Genomic DNA, 26,042 nt, shown 5'->3' on the forward strand with positions numbered 1-26,042 from the left:
GGTACTTTTCTACAGAAGAGCTACCCATATTTCCCAGTGCAAATTATGCTGTGGATCTGTAAGCAGTCTAAACTTGTGATTTCTGATCCCAGCACTGAGGAAGAGGAGGAAGAAGATAAAAAGTTGCCCAGCTTTAACAGCCATTAAAATGAAGACTGGGGAAGGGATTTGGTGGTGCAGGGCTAGCCTGCAGACAGGTTGTTAGGAAACACTGAACCGTGCTCTGTCATGCCACTGTCTTACACCAGGGTGCCCCTACCCAAATTGTCTTAAGAATAAGGTCTGTGACCAAAACTCAGTTTAGTCACTAAAATAAGATGGGGTGAAATAGGTCTAACTGTCAAATACATTTTTCCTTCATGGTGTAGACATCAAATGCAAAGACAATCAAATGTTGCTTTAGTTCCAATGTGAAGTTTACATTTGCGCTCTACCAAGAAATTCAAGTTTGCTCTTTAAATACATTGAAATGACATTGCACGCAGTAATAAGAATATAAAATATGAAAATAAAATTTTTATTGGGAAGAGGAAATTTTACATAGAATCAAGTATAGGGTTGATAACATGTATTACATTAACAATCTTTGCTTACAGAAAAAAATACAGATTTAGTAAGGGAAGAAGTTGGAAGCTTAGAACAGGTTTCCATACACAATTTCCAAGCAGTTTTAAGTAACAAGATCTCAATTTGCATAAATTATATAGATCACTGAGGGAAAAGTGTATTGGTTTGTGGCTATTTCCGGTCATCAGTTCACTCTGTGCCTTGTAGAGCTCTTACCACGATCCCATCTCTGGTAGTCCTGATCTCATTCTCAAAAGGCTCTTTCCATCCATAAGTGGGCACCTACCAAGAGGTCACATTGCAAGTAGGATTTTTTTGCTTATTGTGAATTAAAAAAATTCCACGTGCTCTTATAGAAATTCCAGGGCTTTAAAGACAGCTGCTTGAACCAAATCTGGAAGAGCTCTTCCATTTTGAGGAGTGCTTAAGTCACATGTACACATGTGTAAAGAGTTTGGAAATGGCATTGGAATATGTGCACAACCTTTTTGTTAATAGTTTTAAGTCTTGTGTAAGCTAATAGGATCGGTGCAATTCTGGAGACTATCAAGTAAAAATAAATATCTGTATGTGGTATGGAAATCATCCTCATTCGAACCATACTCATTTTGCTTATTTTTATCTCTCAAACAGAAAACATACAGAGGAACAATTTTTTCTGTTTATTTAATTATAACAAAAGTAGAACAATGTATACCAAATGGAAAAAGATATCCACAAAAGATGATGAAAATGTTTCCAAACAGAAACGACTAATTTAGCAGAAGGAATTACCCAGGTGCTGTTAAGACACATTCTCAATTTATAACTGGTTATCAGAGTAAATTAAATTTAGTAACTGAGTCCCAATGCACTACTAAAAGTTATCATAGTATTTTCAAAATGGTACATAAAAATTGACAACATCCATAAGGATTACATAAACACCAAACAAAAAAATCATGTAAGAAAAGTAAATAAATGTATCCCGAGGTAAAATACAATCACACTTGTCATGCCAGATATATGCTCCCTTTTCCCTCACATAATTGTGAGGTTTGGGTATTTTGCACATTCCAAGATAAAGTAATGATAATATATACTGATGCAAATTTCCACCTTAAAATAAACTACTTCATATCTTAAATATTCCTACGATGAAACATCGGGACTCCAGTTTCACTAATAAAAACTTTATGAAGGCATAAATTGAGTTTGGTTTGACTCCTCGAATCATGGCTCGAAAACTCTCAGCAAAACATTCTAGGCTTTTTTTCTCACACCAACTGACCCAGAATATATTTTAAGAAATGTTTATTTTTTGTGCATATTTGTTTTAAAATTATAAATTCCTGAGCACTTTTTCTTCTTCCTCCTCATCACTATCGGTGACATTGACTTGCTGAATGTTAGAGGGAGTTGATGTCGGGGCTGAGAAGTCATTCTCCAAGGTTCCGATGTCCAGCTGAGGCGTGGGAGTCAGGTATTCTTCCCCACCGTGGCCATGACTGCTATAGTAAGGGGTCCCATCCATGCTCTCACAACTCCGAGAATCTTCACTGTGCGTGCGTTCATCTGGGTAGTCTCTAAAAGAATAGTCTCTATTTAAAGCTGAAAACATAGCCTCATGTTTTTGGTACCTGTCTTCATAATAACCAAGGCATTCTGGCATTGAACTTGGAAAATTTCCATAGCCAAAAGGAGGCCGACTATAAGGGCACGTGCTGCAGCAGAAAGACAAAAAAGGAATTAGATCACACCTTGCCTACATGTTGCCTTGCATAAAGACTAATTTGATCAAGTTTAAGTGCATCCTCTTTGGGGCCTGGAAAGTTCCCAAGACAACTTTCTGCTACCACTTCATGTATTCATTTGCCCTTTTACTACTGCTTAGCCCTAGCATAAAATAAATGGCAAAGAAAGCTTGTGACTGGAATACTCACTAGCACTATAATCTGTTATCAGCCTCAGGCTTCTTTTTGACAACCTTAACAAAGAAAAATGCTAATCTGGGCCTCTCTCTCATGACGTCTTACACCAGGTAAGGTTTTAAAAATGCAGGCATGTGTCGTGCTGTGCTAAAAACTGACACTTAGCAAGCAGTGCAGCAATTGTTCTTACTAATATTTGAAACAAAGCTTATGAGGGGAAGATGTATAATTGGGTTGAAATCAAGAGCCTTTGGGGAAGCCCTGGAACAGAGATTAATAACTTTTTAATTGACATTCAATAATAAAGTAAATTAAAAACACTGTTAATAGCAGAAAGATTTAGTACTGATATTAAAATGTGGTTTTAAAGATATTTTCCAAAAAAATTTTTGGAGGGCAGGAATATGAAGAAGTAAAAGATTATTTTGATGACTTTTTTAAAGGCAAAAATACTGATGTTTTTAAACAGGGCAAATCTGAAAATTCTGCCATTCAAATTCATTTGTCGATTTTTAAATTTTTTATTTTAAAGTACTTATTCTCTCTTTCAAAGGCACAGAACAGGAATCAAAGGAAGAGGTATATAGAAAGGTCCAATCAAGAGTTCCCCGGGCTCATGGACTCCATCTAGTGACAGACGACACAAACATAACGATCATGCGCATTAGCAAAACCCATGATAAGATGGGTGTTTCATTTCATGCTCCCACATTTAAAAGAAAAAGTCAACTTTGTTTCCTTGTCTTTAAAAACTTAAATTATTGACGTACTAGACCATCATCTCAAACTCTTTGAAAACATGGTTTTCTTCAGTGATTTGGTGTCCCACCCCCAAATCTCCAAGTGCTAAGGACCTTGCCCATGATAAATATCACAGAGATGAGGCAAAGTTTCTAAAATGTTTCAGGCTCCATTCCTACTGCCACATCCCCATTTGGGCATTTTAAATTGACTATATCTGTCATTAATACATTGTACTTCCAGCTACTCTGACTTTGCTCCTGTAACTCTTCCACTTTCAGGTCTCTCCATCCATTGAATTCCACAGACACTTCAGGCGAGTGCTCAAATCTACCTCCTCCACAAACCTTTCACATCAGCTAGAAACAATTCAACCAGTATTTTTTTCAGGACTCAATGTAGGCAAGATACTATGCGAGGCTTGGTGGAGAATTTTTTTGTAAAAAGTTCTAAAATCTGGGTATATACTAGGCACGTGTTAAACTCTAAAATGAAAACATCACATGGCTATATTGGTGTGCTCAAAACAAGTTTATGTTATATCCAGAGAACAAAGAGATCAATTAAGACAAGGGTAATCCTAGAAGTTTATATGGATGCAAAGAAAAAACTATAGAAGCATCGTGGGATAGTGGGGAAAGCATCAAATAGAATTATCAGAATAATAATATTAGCCAACATGTAATAAGCATTTACTATGTTTTCTAGACATTGGCTAAGGAGTTTATGTTATATTAAATATTCCTTAGAACAATTCTACGAGATACACACAGATACAATAATACCTCTACTTTACAGAAAGGGAATGGAGCCTTAAAGAGATTAAGTAATTTGCTCAAAGTCATATAATTAGTAAGCAGTAAGATAGAATCAAGCAATCTGATTCTAGAACTTGTTCTCCTAACTACCATGCCACACACCTGGGCACTAGTTCTAGCTGTGCCACTTAAAAACCTGGTAATCTTAAGTAAATCTTAATTTATCTGAACCTTAGGGCCTCCTTATATAAAATAGGGATAATATTGCCTGTTCTGCCAACTTAAAAGGTCTGCCGTAAGAAACTTGGGAGAGGATGTACATGAGAACTTTGGAAACTAGAAACATCTTCAATGTATGATTAGTCTTACAAAAAGTTACATTTAATAATGTATTGTGAATATACATATACATGTATATTTGCCTTTATTTTCAAAAACAATGCAAAGATCAAACAAAATCTAATTAAAATGGTTACCTGTAGAAGGAGAGAAAGAAGAGGGGAGGAGACAGGAAGAGAAGCTGAACTTCTCAGAATGTACCTTATATTATGGTTTTGACTTTGAAATCATATAAATATTTTACATAATTTTAAACAAATTTAATTTTTTAAAAAAGTAATCCCTAAAAATTGAAAGCAAATAAACCCAAGTTTATATCAAGTTGTAGGTGCCTTAAATACACAGAGAAAAATTATTTCAAGATCATTTAAATCTGATCTTTTTCTTTTACCTTCCTGATAAGATATAACCTACAAAGAAAACGAATCATAAATAAATCTTAAACTGCATTCAGTAATTTTATTGTTTGTGACACTGCTGTTTTGAAACTATTGATACCATTGTTTTGAAACTATACTCTCTTCGTGTATATATGTGTATGTATATCAGTAAAAAAACATGTTTGGTAGGATAAAGCAAATAAGTAATGATGTTATCATCCTTAGGAACCAAGATTTTTAGGGGGAAATGATACTAGCACATAAAGTCAAAGAACTTCATTTGAAATTCTACAATATTACATTTATTTTGGACATATCAATATAAGCTCATAAATTATTTTTCTCACAAAAAATACACATTTTCTGATATTGTCCACCGAAAAAGCCTAGATATCTTGTTAATTCGGTAGCAGTAAGCATCCCTATTACCCAAATTGTGACTTCTTCAGACCACCTTCAGGAAAAGAAACTTGGACTTCTGGGTAAAATGGCTGATTCCAGGTCTGGTATGTATAACGTACAAGATGACATATGTGTCAGAGAGCAAAAAAACTAACAAATCAAAGATTAAGGACATGGGAGCCAACTTGTAGCTAACTGGGGAAATAAAAAAGGGGAAAATGTGAGCATCAAAAGATCCCCCAAACAAAACAAGATTCATTGATATGGGGAAGAAATCAAGGATGATGCTGCCCTTCCAGTATCTCAGAGTAATCAAATAGTTGATAAGGGAAAAGTTTTTCTTCATAGAAGAATTCCAGCTAATGAATGAAGGAATATCAAGTCAGAAAATCATCATTTTGCAATCCATGGGTCTAGGTAACAATCACCATAGCTACTAAAATAATTCTGCTGGTATTTCGGAATCTTTGGTGACCATCAGAATTACCTGGGGAAACTTTTAAAGAATACTTGCTGCCCAGGTTCTAATCCCCAAAGATTCTGATTTATTTGGTCTAAGCTCTTTAAGTGATGCTACTTACACATAAGAATTGAGAAGCATTGCTTTCGGTGAAAAAACTCATAATCAGACTGATAATACCTGAACCTACAGATCCTTTTTAACATCACTAATAGAAAAAGACTCTATATACCTCTTGATGTGATACGATATGAAGTACACAGAACCACCTGTGAGGGCTCAGTGCAAAAAAAAAAAAAGAACCTGAATCTAATCAAGTTGCAAGATCTAACTATCATTTTACAGGAAAAATGAGTGATAGGGAAACATGTTAAACAATACCCAAAGATGTAATAAGCCAAATCCAAAATGTGGAAAATTTCTTGTTTCCTCAATAAATACATGGGAATAAAAAAAGAGGATAAGTACTATTGTAGCATAAAAGAGGCGTAAGAGACATAATCACATCCAATGTGTATTCCTTGCTTGGATCTTATTTTATACAAACCAATTGTGAAAAGGGAGTTCTGAAACAAGAGAGAAATTCAATAAGGAATTATTAATTTTTTAGGTATGAAAATGGTAGGAGGTCATTTTTTTCAAGTCCTTAACTAGTAAATACATACTGATGTTATGGGTATATGGAGATACATTATACTATTCCATTTGCTTTGCATATGAAAATTTCTATAACAAAGTGGTAAATAAGGAAAAAATAAATTATTCATGGCTTCTCTGACTCAGAAAAATGCATGTAAGTTTCCTCCACGTGCTTTTGCGGTTTGATAGCTCATTTCTTTTTAGCACTGAATAATATTCCATTGTTTGGATGTACCCACAGTTAATTTATCTACTCACCGTATGAGTAAAACTACTACAAACATCCATATGCAGGTTTTGGTATGAATATAAGTTTTCAATTCATTTGGATAAATACTAAGAAGTGTGATTGCCAGATCATATGGTTAACGGTATTTTTAGTTTTGGAAGAAACTGCCAAACTGTCTTCCAAAGTGGCTGTACCATTGTGCATTCTCCCCAGCAATGAGTTATTTTCCTTTGCTCCACATCCTCACCAGCAATTGGTGTTGTCAGTGTTTTGGATTTTGGCAATTCTGATATGTGTGTAGTAGTATCTCATTGTTGTTTAAATTTGCAATTACCTAGTGATATATGATGTGAACCATCTTTTCATAGCTTGTCATCTGTGTATTTTCTTCGGTGAGGTGTCCATTCCGGTCTTTTGTCCATTTTTAATCAGGTTGTTTATTTTCTTATTGTTCAATTTTAAGAGTTCCTTGTATATTTTGGATAACAGTCCTTGATCAGATATGTCTTTTGCAAATATTTTCTCCCAGTCTGTGGCTTGTGTTCTCATTCTCTTGATACTACATTGTTTGATACTAGAGCTTTGTACTAAGTTTGAAATCAGCAACTGTGAGTCCTCCAATTTTGTTCTCCTTTTCCAAGACTGTTTTAAGTATTTTGGGTCACTTACAATTCCATATGAGTTTTAGGATCAACTTTTCCATTTTTGCAAAGAGCCATTGGGATTTTGAGGTGGACTGTATTGATTTTGTAAATCACTTTGGGAAGTATTGCCATCTGATAACAATATTAAGTAGTCCAATGCATGAACATGGACACCTTTCCATTTATTTAGGTCTTCTTTAATTTCTTTCAGTAATGTTTCATAGTTTTCAGTTTACAAGTTTTGTACTTTCTTGGTTAGATTTATTCCTAAGTGTTTTGTTCTTTTTGATGCTACTGTAAATGAAATTGTTTTCTCAATATCATTTTTGGATTTTGCTTGTTGTTCATTGCTAGTGTATAGAAATACAAGTGATTTTTGTATATTGATCTTATAGCCTGCAACTTTGTTGGTTTTATTCATTAGCTCTAATTAGTTTTTGTAAATTCTTTAGGATGATATATATATATCTCATATATATATATATATATGATATATATATATGGTCATGTGTGAATAGAGATAATATATATATTATTTATATATATACTATTTATTTATTATTATTTATATATTAGTTATTATTTATATTATATATAAATATATATATTACATATATATTTATATATATTATATATATGGATTACATATATATATATATATATATATATATATGGTCATGTGTGAATAGAGATAATTTTATTTATTTTTTTCCATTTTGGGTATCTTTTTTTTTCTTAACTAATTGTGCTGGCTAGAACTTCTAGTACAAGGTTGAATAGCAGTAGTAAAAGTGGGCATCTTTGTCTTGTTCCCGATCTTAGGGAAAAAGCTTTGGTTCTTCATCATTGAGTATGATATTAAGTGTGGGCTTTTGATAAATGTCCTTTATCATGTTGAGGAAATTTTCTTCTATTCCCAGTTCTCTGAGTAAGTTTTGAAGTCAGGAAACGGTTTCATGAAAAGGTGTTCGATTTTAGCAAATTTTTTTTCTGCATCAATTGAAATGATCAGGTAGTTTTGTTCCTTCATTCTATTAATGAGGTGTATTACATTGATTTTCAGATGATGAAACACACATATATGCTCGGTCTTGGTATACAATAATCCTTTTACTATGCTGTTAGATTCAAGGTGCTAGTATTTTTTTGAGTACGTATTACATCTATATTCATAAGATATATTGGTTTGTCATTTTCTTTCTTGTGATATCTTTGTCTGGCTTTGATAACAGAATAATGTTGGCCTTAGAAGTGTTCCCTCTTACATTTTTTATAAAAGTATGAGAGCACTGATGTTAATTCCTCTTTAAATGTTTGTTGAATTCACCAGGGAAGCTATCTAGTCCAGGGCTTTCCTTCGTTGGGAGGTTTTTGATTACTGATTCAATCTCTTGATACAGGTCTGTTCAGATTTTCTGTTTCTTTTTGAGTCAGTTTTGGTAATTCATGTATTTGTTCATTTCATCTAGGTTACTTAACTTGTTGGTACAAATTCATTGTATTCTCCTATAATCATTTTTATTTCTGTAAGCTCAGAAGTAATGTACCCAATTTCATATCTGCTTTTAGTAATTTATGTCTTCTTTCTTTTTTTCTGAGTCAGTCTAGCTAAAAGTTTGTCAATTTTGTTGATCTTTACAAAAAGCCAACTTTTGTTGACTTTTCTCTATTTCATTAAGTTCTCCACTGTTTTTCTATTCTTTATTTCATTTATCTTTACTATAGTTATTATTATTTCCTTCCTTCTGCTAGTTTTGGGTTTTCTTGGCTGTTCTTTTTTCAGTTACTTAAGGTGTAAAGTTAGGTTGTTGACTTGACATGTTTCTTTTTTAAATGTAGGCCATTAGAGCTATAAACTTCTCTATCAGCACTGTTTTCGCTATAAAAACCCTTAAGTTTTGGTGTATTGTGTTTTCATTTTTATTCATCTGAAAGTTTTTTCTAATTTTCCTTGTGATGTCTTTTTTGACCCTTTGGTTGTTTGAGTGTATTTTCATGTATTTATGAATTTCCAGTTGTCTTTCTGTTAATACTAGCTTCATTCCATCATGGTTGGAGAAGAAACTTTGTATGATTTCAATCTTTTAAAGTTTTTTGAGACTTATTTTGTAATCCAACATATGGTCTATCCTACAGGATATACCATGTGCACTTGAGAAGAATCTATATTGTGTTGTTGGAGTATTTTTTATATTATATATAAACTATGTGTGTGTATAGATATATATATATATATATACACACACATATGTGTATATAGATATATATACACATAAGTGTATATATACATAGTTTATATATAATATAAAAAATACTCCAATATATATACACATATATGTGCATATTATATATATATATATATATATATATATATATATATATATATATATAGTTTGTTTACAGTATTGTGCAATCTTCTATTTCCTTATTGATCTTCATCCATTTTTGGATGGATGAACTTCTATCCATTATTGAAGGTTAAGTATTCACAGATGATATCATACTCAACATTGAAATGCTGAAAATGTTTTGTCTAAGGTCAAGAACAAGACAAGGATGCTCACTCTTGCCACTTTTATTCAAAATAGAATTAGAAGTCCTAGCCAGAGTAATTAGACAAGAAAAAGAAGTAAAAGACATCCAAATTGGAAAGGAAGCAGTAAAACTGTCCTGACTTGTAGTTGAAATACTATATATAGAAAATCCTAAAGACTCCACCAAAAAACTGTTAGAATTAATCAATGAATTCAATAAAGGTACAGGATAAAAAAATTGTTTTGGTAAGAATACAAAAATCACTTGTGTTCCTGCACACTACAACAAACTATCAGAAAAAGAAATTAAGAAAATCCCATTTACAATTGCATCAGAAAGAATAAAATACTTAGGAATAAATTTAACCAAGGAAGTGAAAGAACTATATACTGAAAACTATAAGACACTGAAAAAATGAAGAGCACATAAAAAAAAGACATTCTATGTTCATAGATTGGAAGTAATAATATTGTTAAAATTTCCAAACTATCCAAAGCAATCTACAGATTCAGTGCAATCTTTATCAAAATTCCCATAGCATATTTCAGAGAGATAGAACAAACAATCTTAAAATTTGTATGGAACCACAAAAGACCCAAAATAGCCAAAACAATCTTAAGGGAAAAAGAACAAATCTAGAGGCATTACACTCCCTAATTTCAAACTATATTACAAAACTACCTTAATAAAAACGTATGGTTTGGGGATAAAAACAGACTCATAGATCAGTGGAATAGAATAGAGAGCCCAGAAATAAGCCCATATGTATATTATCAATTAATTTATGACAATGGAACTATGAATATACAATGGGGGGAAAATCATAGCTTCAATAAACTGCTGGGAAAATTAGATAGATGAAAAAGAATAAAACTGTATCCCTACATTACACCATAACACAAAAATCAACAAAAATTGGATTGAGGACTTGAACATAAGACCTGAAACCATGAAATTCCAAGAAGAAAACATAGGCAGTAAGCTCCTTGATATTGGTCTTGGCAATGATATTTTGAATTTAACAACAAAAACAAAAATGAACATGTGGGACTACTTCAAACTAAAAAGCTTCCACACAGCAAAGGAAATGGTGAGTTCAGCTGGGTATTAAATTGTTCATATTTAAATTCCATATTTCTAGATAGTTACAGCAGAAGATATTTCATGTTCGCTAAGTCTATCGTATATGAGGACTTTACGTTCCCTCCTCCATAAGGGTTAGGCAAAAGATTGTACGTGTCTGTACACGTGTATTATCATGTGAAGTGGTCCACAACTTTAGTCAAATTGTTAAATAGGTCTATAAGGTAAACAAAGGTTAAGGCTAATTCCTTTTAACCTTTGATCTGTTGCCTGAAATTTCACAGTTAAGATGCTGTATATTCTCACAAATCTGGAAATTCTTTGGACTTACCTTCCCATGTATATACATATACATGATTATATTTTCTATATATTTCAAGTTAATAAATCCCCATTTGTCTTTCATATCCTTTCTATATTCATAATTGCAATGGACTTTTAAACACATTTATTTACTCAATGGCCAACAGAATGAAGATATTAGATATCGCCTTTGCATGTAAAAGTATAAATACTGCAAGGAAGAGGAAAAAATGGGAGAAAGGGTAGGGGGAGAAAAAAAATACTAACCTAAAAAATTAATGTAATACAAAAAGAAAGTGTTTCAATAATCACAGTATGAAGATGGTTAAGATTTAAAGGAAGGAAGAAGATGTTAGCTCTCCGAGCTAGGGATCAGCACTTCTGAACGTCCATCTATTTTATAAAATGACTCCTTGATTAAACTGCATAAGCTTTCTGATTTTCACTCTAGATACATAGGGCAAAATAGACTGCTTGGAAAATATGTACATTTGATACATATTTGATATGTATATCAAATGTCATTTCAATTATAGTATTGAAATGGTCAAATAATTCCACACATAAAGGTTAGGTTAGGGGAGACTATTCTTTATAGAAGATTCTGTTATCAGTTGGGAAAAGAGACAATAGAAAAATTCAGAGGCAATCAATTAAATTTGTCATATAGCCAGGCTGGATTTTACTGAAATATTCTATCTAAACAAGCATAAATAAGATTATTCATTTCTTTGGGGGAATTTATCATCATATGTGTATGCATACAGGGAGAAGTTAGAAAAGTAATCAAACCATATGATAATTTTGAAGGCTGGTCTTCTGTTTTGGAATACAAGCAGCTTAATGTTTATAGTTGACATACTGCTTTGACATTCTTAAATGAAATAAAATTCAGTACAATAGTACTAATTCACTTCATGTGGTTCCTCCAATAGCATCATTATTAATTAGCAATGTGGTATTAAAGATATAGTTTCTGTCTTCTAAGGGCTTACTTTCCAGAGCTTCCTTTTAAAATGTTCTTTGCATTATCAGATGATTTGTACATTAACAGACAACTCCTGTAAGCCTTGTCGTGAGTAAGGGAGATAAACTTCCTATAATTTTATCTGTTTACTATATAAGGAAACATTTCCTGCCCAAACGTTCACTTGGCTATATGAATTTTCTATTCAAAAGCACACATTTTCCATGTAATTCTCTGCTAGCAACTAACAGCTCCCAATCAAGAAGAACCATTATATTGAGAAGCCTTACTAATAAGTGAAAATAACAAACATGGAATTCAAAAGCAGATAGACAAAGTAAGTTTGACTACTGGCTCTGCCATTTACTAGTTGTGTGACCTTAACAAAGATATTTAACATCTGCTCAATTTCTTTATCTGAAAAAGTGAGGGAGTATTATACCCAAGTCCACAGGATTGTTGTGGGAATTACAATTGTCACAACAATCCTGTGACTTGGGTAAAATGCCTAGCTCTCAAAATGCTAAAAAGAAAAAAAAATGATAGGGATTAGAATGAGATTGTGGGCACAGCCTCTTCTAGGTGCTTCTTTTTCTCCTTTCCTACGAGTAAGTGCTGTCCAAGCCTTGGCTGTATTACAAAATGAATTACGTAACACAGACAAAATTTCTGCAACTTTCGTTTGTGGACCTCGATGTTCTAACTAAGACTGATCGCAAACCTACTCATGTGTTAAATTCCAGCTATGTCCTTAGCACTCCTCTTATATCTATAAAACTGTAAAATTCTCTAAAATTCCTATCAAATCTCTGCTCCTGGCAGACAGCAATGAGAAGAGATTATCAAACCCTGGCCTTAGAAGTCTCTTGAGGTTTGATTCCTGGAACTAAAAGACTTCTGAAAACTGCTAAAGATAAAAAGAACCGACAGGGGGAAAAAAAAAAAAAAGAACCACAGGTAGCAAAATCTCCCTTTCTCCTGATCTGATCCCCTACTTCCACTTTTTTTCAGTCCTGGGCTAAGGACTTGAAAGCAAGCAATCCCATTATGAATTGAAGCAACATAATATATATCTCAAAAGTTATTTTGTTAAAGCATTGATATACCGAAGTGGGGAGTAGTTTTAATTTCTAAATAACAATAGAATACTGGTGTCAGACACATAACACTCCATGTCAGCAGAAACTCTGTCTACACACTTAACAGCAATTGAAAAGTAGAGGCTGATACCACTCTATTAGGATGCTATCACTCCAAAATCAAAAGTGACAGATTTGTTTTCCCTAGATATTTCCCGATGGTAATCAATCCCTTGACTGGCGTGGGAAATTTTTTGGTTAAAAGGGGCACTGAGAGGGAGGGAGTGTAACTTTGGACAAGTCACCTAACCTCTCAGATCAAGTGCTCTTCTCTAGACCCTTGCTATTCGAATGTTGTCCACAAACCAGCAGAATTGCCATCACTTGGGAGTTTATGAGAAACCCGGAAGATCAGGTCTACTATACCCTGGTATAGGATACTACTATACCCCAGACCTACCGATGCAGAAATCTGCATTTTAACAAGATCACAGGTGAGAAACAGAGCTTTATACAATAAGGGGGGTTGGCTAAACGATCTTAAGGTCCATTTTAACTCATTTTTCTCATGAATCAGATCTGACGACATTGGAGCCCATATCTCATGTGGCAACAGTCAGCTGGAGCTGAATAGCAGGCTGCCCCATTAGATGGAGCAAGTACTCTCTTGGGCTCCCCCAGTCCTCATCTGCACCCCTCATGTATTTTATGTTAACTGCTTGGCCCCGATTCAGCCTCTAATTTAAATTATATTCGAAGCACAATTGAGAAAGTCCCTTTTTCAGTACAAAAGAGATGCCTTCAGAGGTAAAAATTCATTGGCCGTATGTATTTTGAAGGTGCAAGAAAAAAAAAAAAGTTCATTTACCTTGATGGGAAGTAGTGAGGTCCAGGTAGGAAGTAAGGGTGATGAAAAGAGAAGCGCGGTGGTGTCCCAAACAGCGTGGCGGGATGGCCAAGGGGAGGAGGCTGGTAGATGTGGGGGTGTGGGATAGGCGGAGCCTGGGGGATTGGAGTACTTCTGGGGCAAGTGGAAACACTGGGATACTCCTTGGGAGGCGGGATGGTCGAGGTTGTGAATCTGACGTGCGCAGTACTTGCACTAGTTGGAATCCTGGTGCTCTGCAGAGAGACAGGTGTGGGTCTCTTCACAGAGCGGTTTTCTCCGGAAGGCAGCTGGTGAGTGTCCGTTTGGGAGGGCCCAGCAAAGCGCTGTGGTGGGAGTGCTGGGCGGAGGGGCAGACTTGGAGCCTGGAGGGCCACCTGGGCAGTGGCGGAGACGCTGGGCTGGAAAAGTGTGATGGGGCTTGGGTGCTGCACTGCAGGTGTGGGCAGCTGGGTGGCAGGTGGGGCTTCACCTTTAGAAATAAAAATATCATAGGTCAGGCATTAATTAAGTCACTCCATGGTTTTCTTTTTTTCAGTTGAATTTAATAAACTGTACAGCCAGAAGCCTTCACTAACCATCTTAGCTAATAGCATCAGCACATCTATTTATCCCCTTTATGGCATTTTGAACTAACTGAAGTCATCTTGTTTACTTATTTTATATTTTGTGATTTCTCTTTCCCACCTAGATTCTAAGCATCATGAAAGGCGAGACCTTTTCTGTTTGGTTCACTGCTGTTATTTCCCTAAATTCTGCTTGACACTGAATGGGCCCTCAACGATTTTTTTGATGAAGAAATAAATGAATAAAATTATTGAGTGATGGAGTAAAAGATGAATACACACAAATGCTGGCATACGCATATATATATATATATATATATAAATATATATATATATATAAATGTTTCTAAAAGAAATAATATGAAACTACTGATTGGTTATTTTAAGGAGTGGTCATCTGGGAGAGGAGACAGGGCAGTCGAGCGGTAGGAAAAGCTAGACTTGCATTTTATACCTATAAGTTCTGTTTGAATTTTCTATTATCTACATATATTAATTTTATTTTTAATATTAATAGAGGTTTCAGCATAGTGGGCATGGGTCATTTTTCTTTCATTTTGTGTACGTCCTTATATTAAACCAAATTATGAATGACATTTAATTTTTAGTTAAAAAAACTAAGGAAACAATCAGTACAATTATTTCATGTTATTGTATTCAATGTGAATACAGAGAGTAATTCTCAAGAGAGAATAGGACGTGCCACAGGTCAATTTATGACACATATGAAAGGAATATTATTGCAGCAGGACACGATGGATATGGCAGAATTTTTAAAGGCAGGGGAAACTTTGATCTTTCTGTTTCTGAAGAAGAGAGGCCTGCTGACTGAGTTGCTGAATTATCCAAATGACACGCTTAGCCTAAATTTAACTAATCTTTTCCAAAGAAATAGAGAGAGAAGCCATAGCAATAGAGGCATGATCTAGTTTATTCCAAATGCAGTTCAGTCTCTGTTAATACAGAAGTGCAGTCCAAGAACAGACTCAGTGGTTAGAAACGCCTCTGTCAGAGGCTCAGAGGAATGTTGAGCTTTGCTCAGCCTTGCCTAGTTAAGACCTTTCTCTCCTGGTAAGGCAGATAATACCCCTCTTGAACCTGGACGTAGGGAAACAGGGATACATCCATCTGTTTCAAGATGGCCTCCGACCCAGTGAAGTAGAAGCAACACAGGAGCAGCGTGTAAATGAAGCTGTCCTGATTCTCAGCTGATGGGCTTATGTGGACTAGCCCTCCCACCTGTGAGGCACAGGCCTTAGTCAGGCCTTTCCTGATCGATCAAGAATAATTTCCTTTCTCTTTGTTCCTGCACAGACTGTAAATCTATCACTTACCAGAAAATAGTATAAATTTTTATTATTATTTACATATCTGCCAGCCCAACCACATCATGAAACTGGGAGTATGAGAACGGAAACTGTTTTATTCATGTTTATGTTCACAGTTTTTAACACTGAACCTGGTTAATAATAGCTAAGAAAGGTATGACTAGGTGAGAGAAAAAACAAACTAATAAACAAGCCTATAACTGATAGCACGTCTACCACTAATCTGGTTTAAAGGGATCTAAACTTCCTCTAAACAACCAAACCAGGCGGACTTATAAAATCTCTCCAAGTTTTGTTAATTGAATAATCACTGCACTCAAGATATCTCCTAAAAGTTACCTTTGATTCAGATTTCTCTGCCCTATACCCAGTACAAGAAGCTCTTAATTCTCAGAAGTTGAATGGTCTTTCTAGGCAAAGGAAACATAAATTACAGGAGCTGTACAGACCGTTGATATTATCGCAGTTACTGAAGAAAGAAGGGACTCATCTTTTAGCTGATTCCAAATTTCTTTTCTACCAAAGACATTTCTATAAAAGAAGGGGTACCAGTGAGGCAAGGGGTGATAAATCATGCATTTATTTAATTAAACAAAATTTCACTAAGCAACTAATGTGTCAGCCTCTGTTCTGGTCTGAGGTAAAACATTAGATAGAGAGTTATATGGAAGTATAATGAAAATGTCCTAAACATCAAAATTCAGGTTGCTAAGCAGGAGGCAGTTAACATCTGCAACATCTAGTCATCTCTGATAAACTGTCAGTGAATAGAAAAGACTTACAGAAAAGGCAGAACTCTAACATATCAAACTACAGCTAAGTATGAAGACTAGCCAATCACCTGTTTCCTCATCTTCTAGCACACAGCTAGATCACATTTCCCAGCCTCCCTGGCAGTTAGGAGTGGCCATGTGGCCGAAGGGCTACCCAGTGAAGTGTAACGAGAAGTGACGTGCACAACTTCTGAGACAGCCCATAAAAATCTTTCACACCTCTGTACACCTAAAACTAACGCGAGGTGATGTCAATTATATTTCAAATAAAAAAATAATAAAAACAACTCTCATTCATGATATTCCATGCTTTTTTCTCTTCTGCAGGTTCATGCACATTAGTACAGTGGCCTTGGAGGCCACACATTAAAGATGGCAGCATCACAGGGTAGAAAAAGCCTGAGTCCATAAATCACCCCTTGGAAAAGAGCCATCCACCAATCAGAAATACTTACTTTTGACTTTACATGGATAAAAAATAAATCATAATTATGCTTGAACTATTATGTTTTGGTGCTTGTTAGAGCAGCTAGCATATCTATAGACTAGTATGACAAGGACAAAATAAAAAATTATTAATAGTTTTCAATAATTCCTGCAAATCTCCTCCCATCCACTTCCAAAGACGAAGAGTCTGTTGTCTGTGCTGAATAGACGAAGGACGCAATGAAGCTTTTTTTGTGTAATTGGGATGGATGAACAGTGAAGGAGTGAAGAATGGCAGAAACTGAAAACAGATCAGATTTCTCTATAAGAAAAAGCTGTGTGGAGGTTAGTGAGAAGGAGAGGAGGAGCAGCATATGGCTGAGGAGAGAGAAACAGAGGCAGAGAGAAAAGGAGAGGATAGAGAGATATAGAATAAGAAATAAAGATAAAATGACAAAGAAGGGGAATGGAGAGCTGGGAAGACTATTAGGCAACTGCTAGTAAGAAAAGTAGGACTTTGGGGAGAGACAAAGGAAACGAGGAGCTCCAAGAAGACTTACTGTACAGTGAAGCATGTGATTCCTTCTTCTCTTCACCCTCAAGAAAACCTAAAATAAAGAGCTACATCACCTTCAAGGAATTTTCAAGCCAGATTTGCATTTTTTTATGGACATAACACTTTGCTGGAATGGATCTCAAGGCAGGGACAAGATCAGATTGTTTGGATGATAACAGTATCAGAATGATGGAGGTTTGGCTTGGTTTGGTTTGTTTTGGTTTGGGTTGGTTAAGCAAGAAGAGGTGGATAAACCAAAATGGCACCATATGTCTACCACCAACAAAATTAAAATAGTAGTAAACATTTTTTAAACTAAAAATTTAGAGAAAATGTGTGAATTCAGGAGAGAGAAAGGTGTCAACTGAGTTCAGATGTAATAAGGAAAACCAATTTCAGACTTGAGAAATAAAATGTAAAGAAGAAAATAATCTCACTAGAAAATTCATCTATGTACAACGTGACACTTAAAAGCCAAGCTAAGATAAATATAATGTTTATCCAAGTTCCAGAAGCCTTTCAAATAAACAAATTTGAATACTTATAATAAAATGAAAATCCTGGCATAACTGGCATCGAAGACATTTGATAAAAGAAAGATATATGAAGAGAATTGTGGACTATCATGTTATAAGCACTTTCAGAAACTAGAAACAGGAGAAGAGCTTGGGATGTGGCGTTACATGTGAGAGACAGAGTAAACATTGGTCGTAGGAATAATACCAAACAAGATAGGTGTTATAGAGTTCTCAAAGAGATAGTAAAATCAGTATTTGTATCAATCCTTTCTACAACTCTTATAAACTCTTTAACAGCAGAGACTGTAAAAACATCTTTGTATTTCACCCCCAGCACAAAGTTTGACCCATCATTGATATTTAATAAACATAGGGTAGTGGTGGACAGGTAGATAGACACGCAAATGTGGCACTGGAATTTACTATAGACTGAGAAGACATCTGAGATAGAAACATTCACCAAATCAAGGGAGAACCAAATTACATGACCAGATTCCAAATAGATTGACTTAATGAGGCAGAAATGTGCTGGGATAATGTAGTACTGGACAAATAAATGATTGCTTATAGGAACAAACAGCTTTAGAAGAATACACAGTAAAATGAAATAAGTTTGAGTGAGAACCAAATAATTGATATAACTAGAAAGTGCATGACTTCTGTGTGTGAAATATTAGGCAATAGGGATCATAACATTTTAAATTTAATATCCAAACATGAAAAGACCCCCAAAAACCTCCACCCTGGAGTTATTAGATTTTTGGAAACGTAGATATTGGCTAGGAAAAAAAGTTGACAGGGATACCTAACGTTAAAAATTCATAGAAAAATGAAGGTCATTTTATATGATAATGCTAAAAACCCAGAAAGAAAAAAATATACCTCAAAAACCATCTTTTTAAAATGAAAAGATTGTCCAAATGCATAAAATGGAGAAGCCCAAGTGTGTAAGTCAGACACAAATAAAAATTAGGTAGTCCAAAGGAAAATTGAAGGAGTCACATTTGAGGAACCTCAAAGTCAATACCAACTGATTCTTTCAAGACTTTTACAGAATGAAGAGAATCAGTGGAATAGTCATTACAGTATTAAAAGCAACTGAAAGGAGAACAGAGAGATTCAATAAACTCCTTCCTAGTAAGTAAGACCTTAAGAAGATTTCTCAACCCTAATCCATTTCCATAGCATAAAGGTTAAGAATATTAGATCAATTGCAGTATAATGTCAAGCTCACAGAATGTTCTAATCCAAATTGACAAAATGAATAAAACTAGACCTTGGGTGGCATTTACCTAAAAACTGTAGAGAGACTGTTAGAACTGAGAATATATTAGATAAAGTAGATACAAATTGTCTCTCTGCCAGAGTATTTTTGGAAAGTCAACATAACTCACTATTGCAAGTGGTGACCTTGAGAACTACGTATAGCTTGGCGAGCCTATTTTCTACATTTGAAAAGCTGGCAAAAAAATCTATACAATATATTAATGCACAAAGGTTTCTAGAAAAAGGAGAGTAAATCGTTTCTATAAGAGATAAATCATACCTCACTAAATTGATTTCTACCATGGGAATAAAGCAAACAAGTTTGAAAAATAAAATTAGCATGACTTTATATTTACAACATAATATAAAATTAGTTGAAAGAAATAAAAAAGGTAAAAAAATTCACAGCTGCAGATGATAAGAGATTAAAAGTATGATTCTCGTAGGGATTTGTGCTATAATATGTACATATTTAAGTTTTATAAATGACTTAGAAAATGAAATATACAGTGAAATTTCCAAATTTGCAAGTGATATCAACTCCTGTAAGTAATATAATGCCAACCTGATGAAAACATATTAAAAGAACATGTTTCAAAACTTACAATTGGGCAGCAAAGTAACATAAATTTCATCATTAACTATTGAGATATATATCTGGGAAAACAATTCCCAAATTATACTAAAAAGATAATAACTTATGTTTATCATTTGAGATTCAAGAAAAGAATCTTTACTGACACCACATATCACCAAAAGTAAGAGACAGTGTGAAAAAATAGTGAACAAAAGATTACTATTGTGCCTTAATTTTAAGTACTGTTGTGTATGGCTCTGAAATGCTTCCTATAATTCTCCCTGCCATACTTAAATACAACATCATGGATGTAAGAACTCTGCCAACATTAGGAGAAAATCTTCCAGTTTCTATCTACCCCATATCTTTGCTCAGAATTGCATAAAATTAATACAGTCCACCCTCGGTATCTGCAAGGGATTGATTCCAGGACCCCAGGGGATACCGAAATCCATGGATGCTCAAGCCCCTTATATAAAATGGCACAGAGCCATCGGACACAGTTGGCCTGCCATGTCCCCAGATCAAAAACAGTATCTGCTGTTGGTTGAGTCCACAGATGCAAAATTAGCTGAAAAGGAGGGCCACCTCTATTTAGTGAAAAAATCTGCAAATAAGGGAATGCATGAAGTTTAAACCCATGTTGTTCAAGGGTCAACTGCTTGTTGTATAAAACTGTCAACTGCCTCAAATAAGAACATTATTAATAAATCTATTCCTGGGAAGAGAAAACATACAGCATTTAGCAGTGGATAGAAGCAGATGGAAGGGAGGTTTCAAACAAAGGGATTAAGAGAAGAAACAGATTGTGAAAGCAGAAATCATAAATAACATAGTAGAAAAAACAAGGTAAGTTAACACAAACATAGTTAAGCCTAGGTTGAAATACACGATGAGAGGTGATACTGACAAATAGTGAAGGGTGAAAGTGCCTGGCTGTGCTGGAAAGAACAGGGATATAGAATCAGCTTTCTGCACCTTCCTTTTCAACCTAGACACCTTGAATGTGGCTTTGTTGTTATCAACTTCTAAAATGCTACACAGAAAACAAGTGAAAATGCCGAAGATTCTAATAAGTCAATTTTCAAGATTCCTAAACCTCTTAGCATACAGGGGTGCCTTTACTACTGGAAGGACCTGAGCAAGTAAATACTGGAAAGAGCAATAGTTTTAGGTAGTGAATGTGAAAAGCTCTGCCTAAGAGATGGTTAAAACAGGTTCTGGAAGGACCAATAATGGATAGCCTTATAACAAGTTAAGTTACTAGATTCTCAATTTTGGGTTCTTAAAAGCAGGAGACAGGGAGTTTGTAAGGAACTGATAATAGGGGAGAATTTAGGGAAAGACAATATAATGAACCAAACATTTGGTAGAAAACAGATTACTTTCATTGCTTTTCTAGGGCAGCAAGAGAACAGTCCTAACAGATCAGTCATCATTACTAAATTCCAGGACAGGATGCCTCAGACCCCATTAGTAAGGCATTCTTTAATGCCAGTAATAAAAAGATACTCCTATTTCCTATTGAATTACTTCAGGCATTTCCTGCATTATCTGCCTAATCTATGGGCTCATCCTGATTTGCTTAAAAGGTCTGAGGTTTTATACATGGAATATTTGCTACTGGGGCTAACCAAGTGCTTTGATGTGTACTGAAATTTTTTCTTCTCCAATTTAATGTTTCACTTTCTTCTTCATTTTTTTTTTTTACTTAACATTGTTTTTCTAAATTTTTAAGCTAACAGAATCAAAATTTCAACTTAAGAAGTAAAATTTTCACACAGTTATTTAAAAATTCATAATCTACAATAAAACCAACTCACCAACTGGATGAGTGATGGTGTTCTGTAGGCTGGGAATTACCATAGAGTAGGTAGGTGAGCGATAAGGATAAATTGTTGTAGGATTTGTAGAGATGATATTCTGTGTGGTACCAGAAAATACACTGGAAACACTTAGAGGGAAGCGTTTTCGCTTCCCTGGCCGAGGCTGATAAACCCAACCTATAGAAGAAGATACACCTTTTTTAATTTGAATATATAGACCCTATTTAGCCTTTAAATAGTTCTTTTCATATTAAAAGTCCAAAACACGTCTAAGTTTTTTAAAAAAGTTATTGTCTAAGGTATCTTTTCCAGTTCTATGATACTCTTTCTGTGCATTTTAGCATCTATATCCATATAGCTCCTAACTAGTGGTCAATGTTGTAACCTGTAATTCAAAGGAAGAGCAAGGTCAAATGTCTTATATTCAAAGACACATACTGAACCTGTGGTTAAAGCCATTCAAGGCATTGAGTTTGAATCTTAAAGCTTTTCCTCTACCTAGAAAACAAGGCCCCAGTGAGACAGTATTCATCTCCTCCTGGTTCCTCACTTTCTATAAGATACAATTGTCTATATCTTACACTGAAATGGTCACTAATGACCAGTCATTATTTTTACGTCTAGTCTAGGAAGAATCACTCTCCTGGACTTGGCAGTCTCCAAGTCCACCAGCAACCCAATTTCTTTCCAAAGTCAGATGAGTGGAGTTATGGCAGTTGTAACCCTGCATAACTAGGAGAAGCACTGGTTCCCTATCATCACTGCCTCTGACCATCCCCCCCTTAGAACCTCTGTGCTCGTGTTTTAGAAAAAATAATTCTTTTCCTACTGTGCACAGTCATGTTGGCCTTACACTGTGCATTTACCAAAACTTAATCTTAATGTTTGTACTGCTGGGGAGGAAATCAGAATTCATTTCAAATGACATTATGGTGAGGATAAATGTATCAATCAGAAGGCACGACTTTGTTCTGATAAGCATATAATATTGAAATGGAGCACGGTGTTAACCCCTGAATTCTCATTGCCTTTAAGTGTGCACTACATGTTTTTTCTATTGCTATGATTTTAACACTTCGTTTTCTAGTATATTTGCAAAATTATAGCCTAGAACTCTAGAGCTTTCCCTTCATTAAGCTGATATCTATGTATTTAACCCAAATCACAGTAAAACTGTATGTCCCCTGGTTTGCATCAGTTAGAAATATGAGACCAGATATCCCTCTACTTGGTTCTGTTTAAGAAAACTTAAGCCCAGTATCAATTTAATCAGTAGTATAATATTAGCCATTGTTCTCTTTATGGTACATATCAGATCAGAAAAGAATTACACATTTTTGTCTTTCAATCTCAACCTAACCTCCTGTTTACCTAAATAAATTTAAAAGAAATCAGAAAGAAGTTTTGTTCATTTCCTTTCATTACCAGGAAATTCCTCTCTGTGTTTTTCTTTAATCTTTTGTGCTTCATCATAATAAGGTTTCTTTTGTTCTTCACTAAGTTTGTTCCATTCTAACCCGAGCTGGACACTGATTTCTGCATTGTTGGCTGCTGGGTTAGCTTTGGCTAGTGCTGGCCGGTGGATCCTTGCCCAAACCATAAATGCATTCATGGGTCGCTTCACATGACCATTTCTGTCCTTACTGAAGGGAGTATCTGGTATTCCTACATGACAAAAATTAAGAGACTAATTAATGTGACACATACACACAATTTGAAAGTGAAGTGCATCTCCACCTCTATCTATTTTTTAAATATCAGGAGAAAACATACACTTCAATATAGCCAAAGAACACCAGTATTCCAGAATTCCTCATAACCCCTGAACTCAGCATTCTAAGTTGTAGCTTAGAATGACTCCTCTTTGCCTCAGAAGAATAATATTGTTGAAGATATTGTGGAAGAAGTAATGTTGAAGACACAGTAAACTGCTGGCTTATTCTTTGAGTTTTATTAATAACTCTTACAATAATTAACATGTAATTTATTTCCCATTAAAAATATTCTATCAATGGGGGACAGTAACTAAGACTTTTTCATGACTATTGTCCCAGCACTAGGTAGGCGTTCTTAAATGTTTAAAGGAAGTGATTTATATACCACTGTAGTGCCCATTCAAGCAAAAATATTATAATACTATATTAGTTGTATTTCATTATGAAAGTGAAGCTGCTGCCAAGTGGGTCATCAGCATTAGTCCCATGTCCTGAGAGAAAAATGATAAAAGTGACTTTTTGAGAGTCACAGATCCAGCTGAAATCACAATAAAGGAAGCTGGCTAAATTCCCATCTCATACATAATTCATCAAAAACAACTGTCTATAAACTTTATATATTGTTTCTCTTTGTTTTAGGGTTACTTGATATATAATAAAACTTTTTAAAAAAACACAAAGGATGAAATAAATATTATAAAGAAAGCTTTCCCTTCCTCTCCTTTGGAAAATATAAACAAAGTTTAAAAACTGCTGAAAATAAAAGCAAGAAGGTGGGGTGGGGAGAAAGAATCAGTAAAGAAAACAATAAATACAAAATTGAATGAAAATATGAAGATTAATATGACTTTCTATGACATTCATTGGCATAATGTTTTGTCTGAATTAAATGTTAAAATAAGAATTTTCTAACTATATATTTGGAAATGGATAAAATATCTATTTGCAGTTGTCATTTCTTTGAAAAAATTTTCTAGTTTATTCTACAGTATTTTCATTTTCAATATTTTTCTAAGTCCTTAGCTTGTAGAATACTAAAATGTTACATTTAATCATGTACTATTTTCTCCTAGAAAAATGTGTACTGTTCATTTTTAAAGGAAAAAAATCACCTCTAAATTCAGTAAAACGTTCCTGTTTAACCATTTTTTCATTAAACACCATTATTTTCTTCTACTTCTTGATACACATAAAAACATTGAACTACTATACAATATTTTAAAATGTTGATTATCTGTAGCATATAAACTGAGGGCTTTGTGTTGTCTAGCAAGAATATTTCTATTTTTGTGTATATTAAACATTAGTCACATCTAAATCTCAACTTCACGGGGCCTTAAAATAGATTTTTTTTTTAATGTTTGGGAATCTTTAATGGGTCAGTGTATTTTACTAATATATGTACAAGTTAATCAGAAGTGATACCTGTGCAGACTCTGCCCTGAAAAGAATCAGTTCCATGATTTTACTTCTCTAGCTTAGGCTTCTGAATTGCTGACATGTCAGCTATGGGTCAACATAGATGAAATTTGTAAACCACATTCCCCTGCTGTCTAATACCTGCATCTGAGGGAAGCACGGTGAGCGGGACATCTTTGGTTTCAATTTTTACAGAAGGCTCCAGTAAGGATTGCATTTTAATAGGCACTGGTGTCAAGGGGACCTTGGTCAATCGGATCAGCTCTGAAGTTGGAGGTCCCTGAAACTGGATCCGTGCCCCAGGGGGGACGGTATGAAGAGTCAAAGGGATCCTGAGGTCTTGCTGGTGCGGCCCAAAGGCGCTGGACGGCTGGGCCAGGATGACCTCCTTGCTGCCATGGACCAGTCCATTAGACGCGGACTCCGCGTCAAGCCTGCAGTCCTCGTGGAGTCTCTCAGGCTCCTCCGTTTTGATGATTCCTTCTCTGACGGCAGTCAAGCTTTTGCCTTCCCCGCCGTTCACCTCGTCCCTCATGACCTCCTCCGCCTCCAGTTTGCCCTTCTCGTCCCATCGGCAGCTGTCGAGAGCCAGCCCAGGGCCTTCCACCTTGGCCACCCTGGAGGCCCTATGGCTTGCCTCGATGGACCTCCCAGGCCCCGCCAAAGGATCCAAGCTAGGCCCAGGCTCCTGCTTCTCAGCCTTGACGTGCAGGGCCCGGGGCTGCATAGGGTGCAACTCTGGACTGCAGGGGGCGCCGTCCGAAGTGGGTGGCAGCGGTGGAAGCAGCAGCAGCTCAGGTCTCAGCTGTAGCAGTCGCGCCTGCGCGGGCGAGGCGGCGGCGCCTTCGTCCCAGGCCTGGGGCAGCGGTGGCCCTGGCGACAGTAGCAACACCTGCTCTGGCTTCACGTGTAGTAGCCGCCGCGCCGAGGGCAGTACCCCCGACGCCGGAGCCTCCCCGCACGACGAGGCCACGGTTGCAATGGCGGCTGCGCACGGGGCGGGCGGCGACGAAGGGGGCTCGACGGCCACTGCCCGAAACGGGGTGCCCTCGACTGGCAGCGGGGGCGGAGCTGGGCGCAGTGGGCGCGGCGGGGTCGCCCGCGGCAGTTGGCGGGGCTGAGGCGGTGGCTCTGGCCTGGCTCTCTCCAT

General features: G+C 35.7%; 1 protein-coding gene across 2 annotated transcripts; it reads right to left on the reverse strand.

Annotated features, from left to right (window-relative positions):
* Nucleotides 1–1,214: 1,214 nt before the first annotated feature.
* SOX30 (SRY-box transcription factor 30) lies at nucleotides 1,215–26,042 on the reverse strand. Of its 2 annotated transcripts, XM_033096817.1 has the most exons (5): nucleotides 25,034–26,042; nucleotides 23,184–23,423; nucleotides 21,756–21,935; nucleotides 13,905–14,394; nucleotides 1,215–2,270 (listed from the first exon to the last, which is right to left on the reverse strand). In XM_033096817.1, the coding sequence occupies exons 1-5, from the start codon at nucleotides 26,040–26,042 to the stop codon at nucleotides 1,889–1,891; spliced, it is 2,301 nt and encodes a 766-aa protein (XP_032952708.1). In that variant the 3' UTR covers nucleotides 1,215–1,888. The 2 variants fall into 2 exon arrangements, with proteins under 2 accessions (XP_032952708.1, XP_032952709.1); XM_033096818.1 differs by lacking the exon at nucleotides 13,905–14,394 and having other exon boundaries at nucleotides 2,152–2,270.

This window comes from Rhinolophus ferrumequinum, chromosome 24 (assembly GCF_004115265.2).
Source record: "Rhinolophus ferrumequinum isolate MPI-CBG mRhiFer1 chromosome 24, mRhiFer1_v1.p, whole genome shotgun sequence".
Taxonomy (NCBI): Eukaryota; Metazoa; Chordata; class Mammalia; order Chiroptera; family Rhinolophidae; genus Rhinolophus; species Rhinolophus ferrumequinum.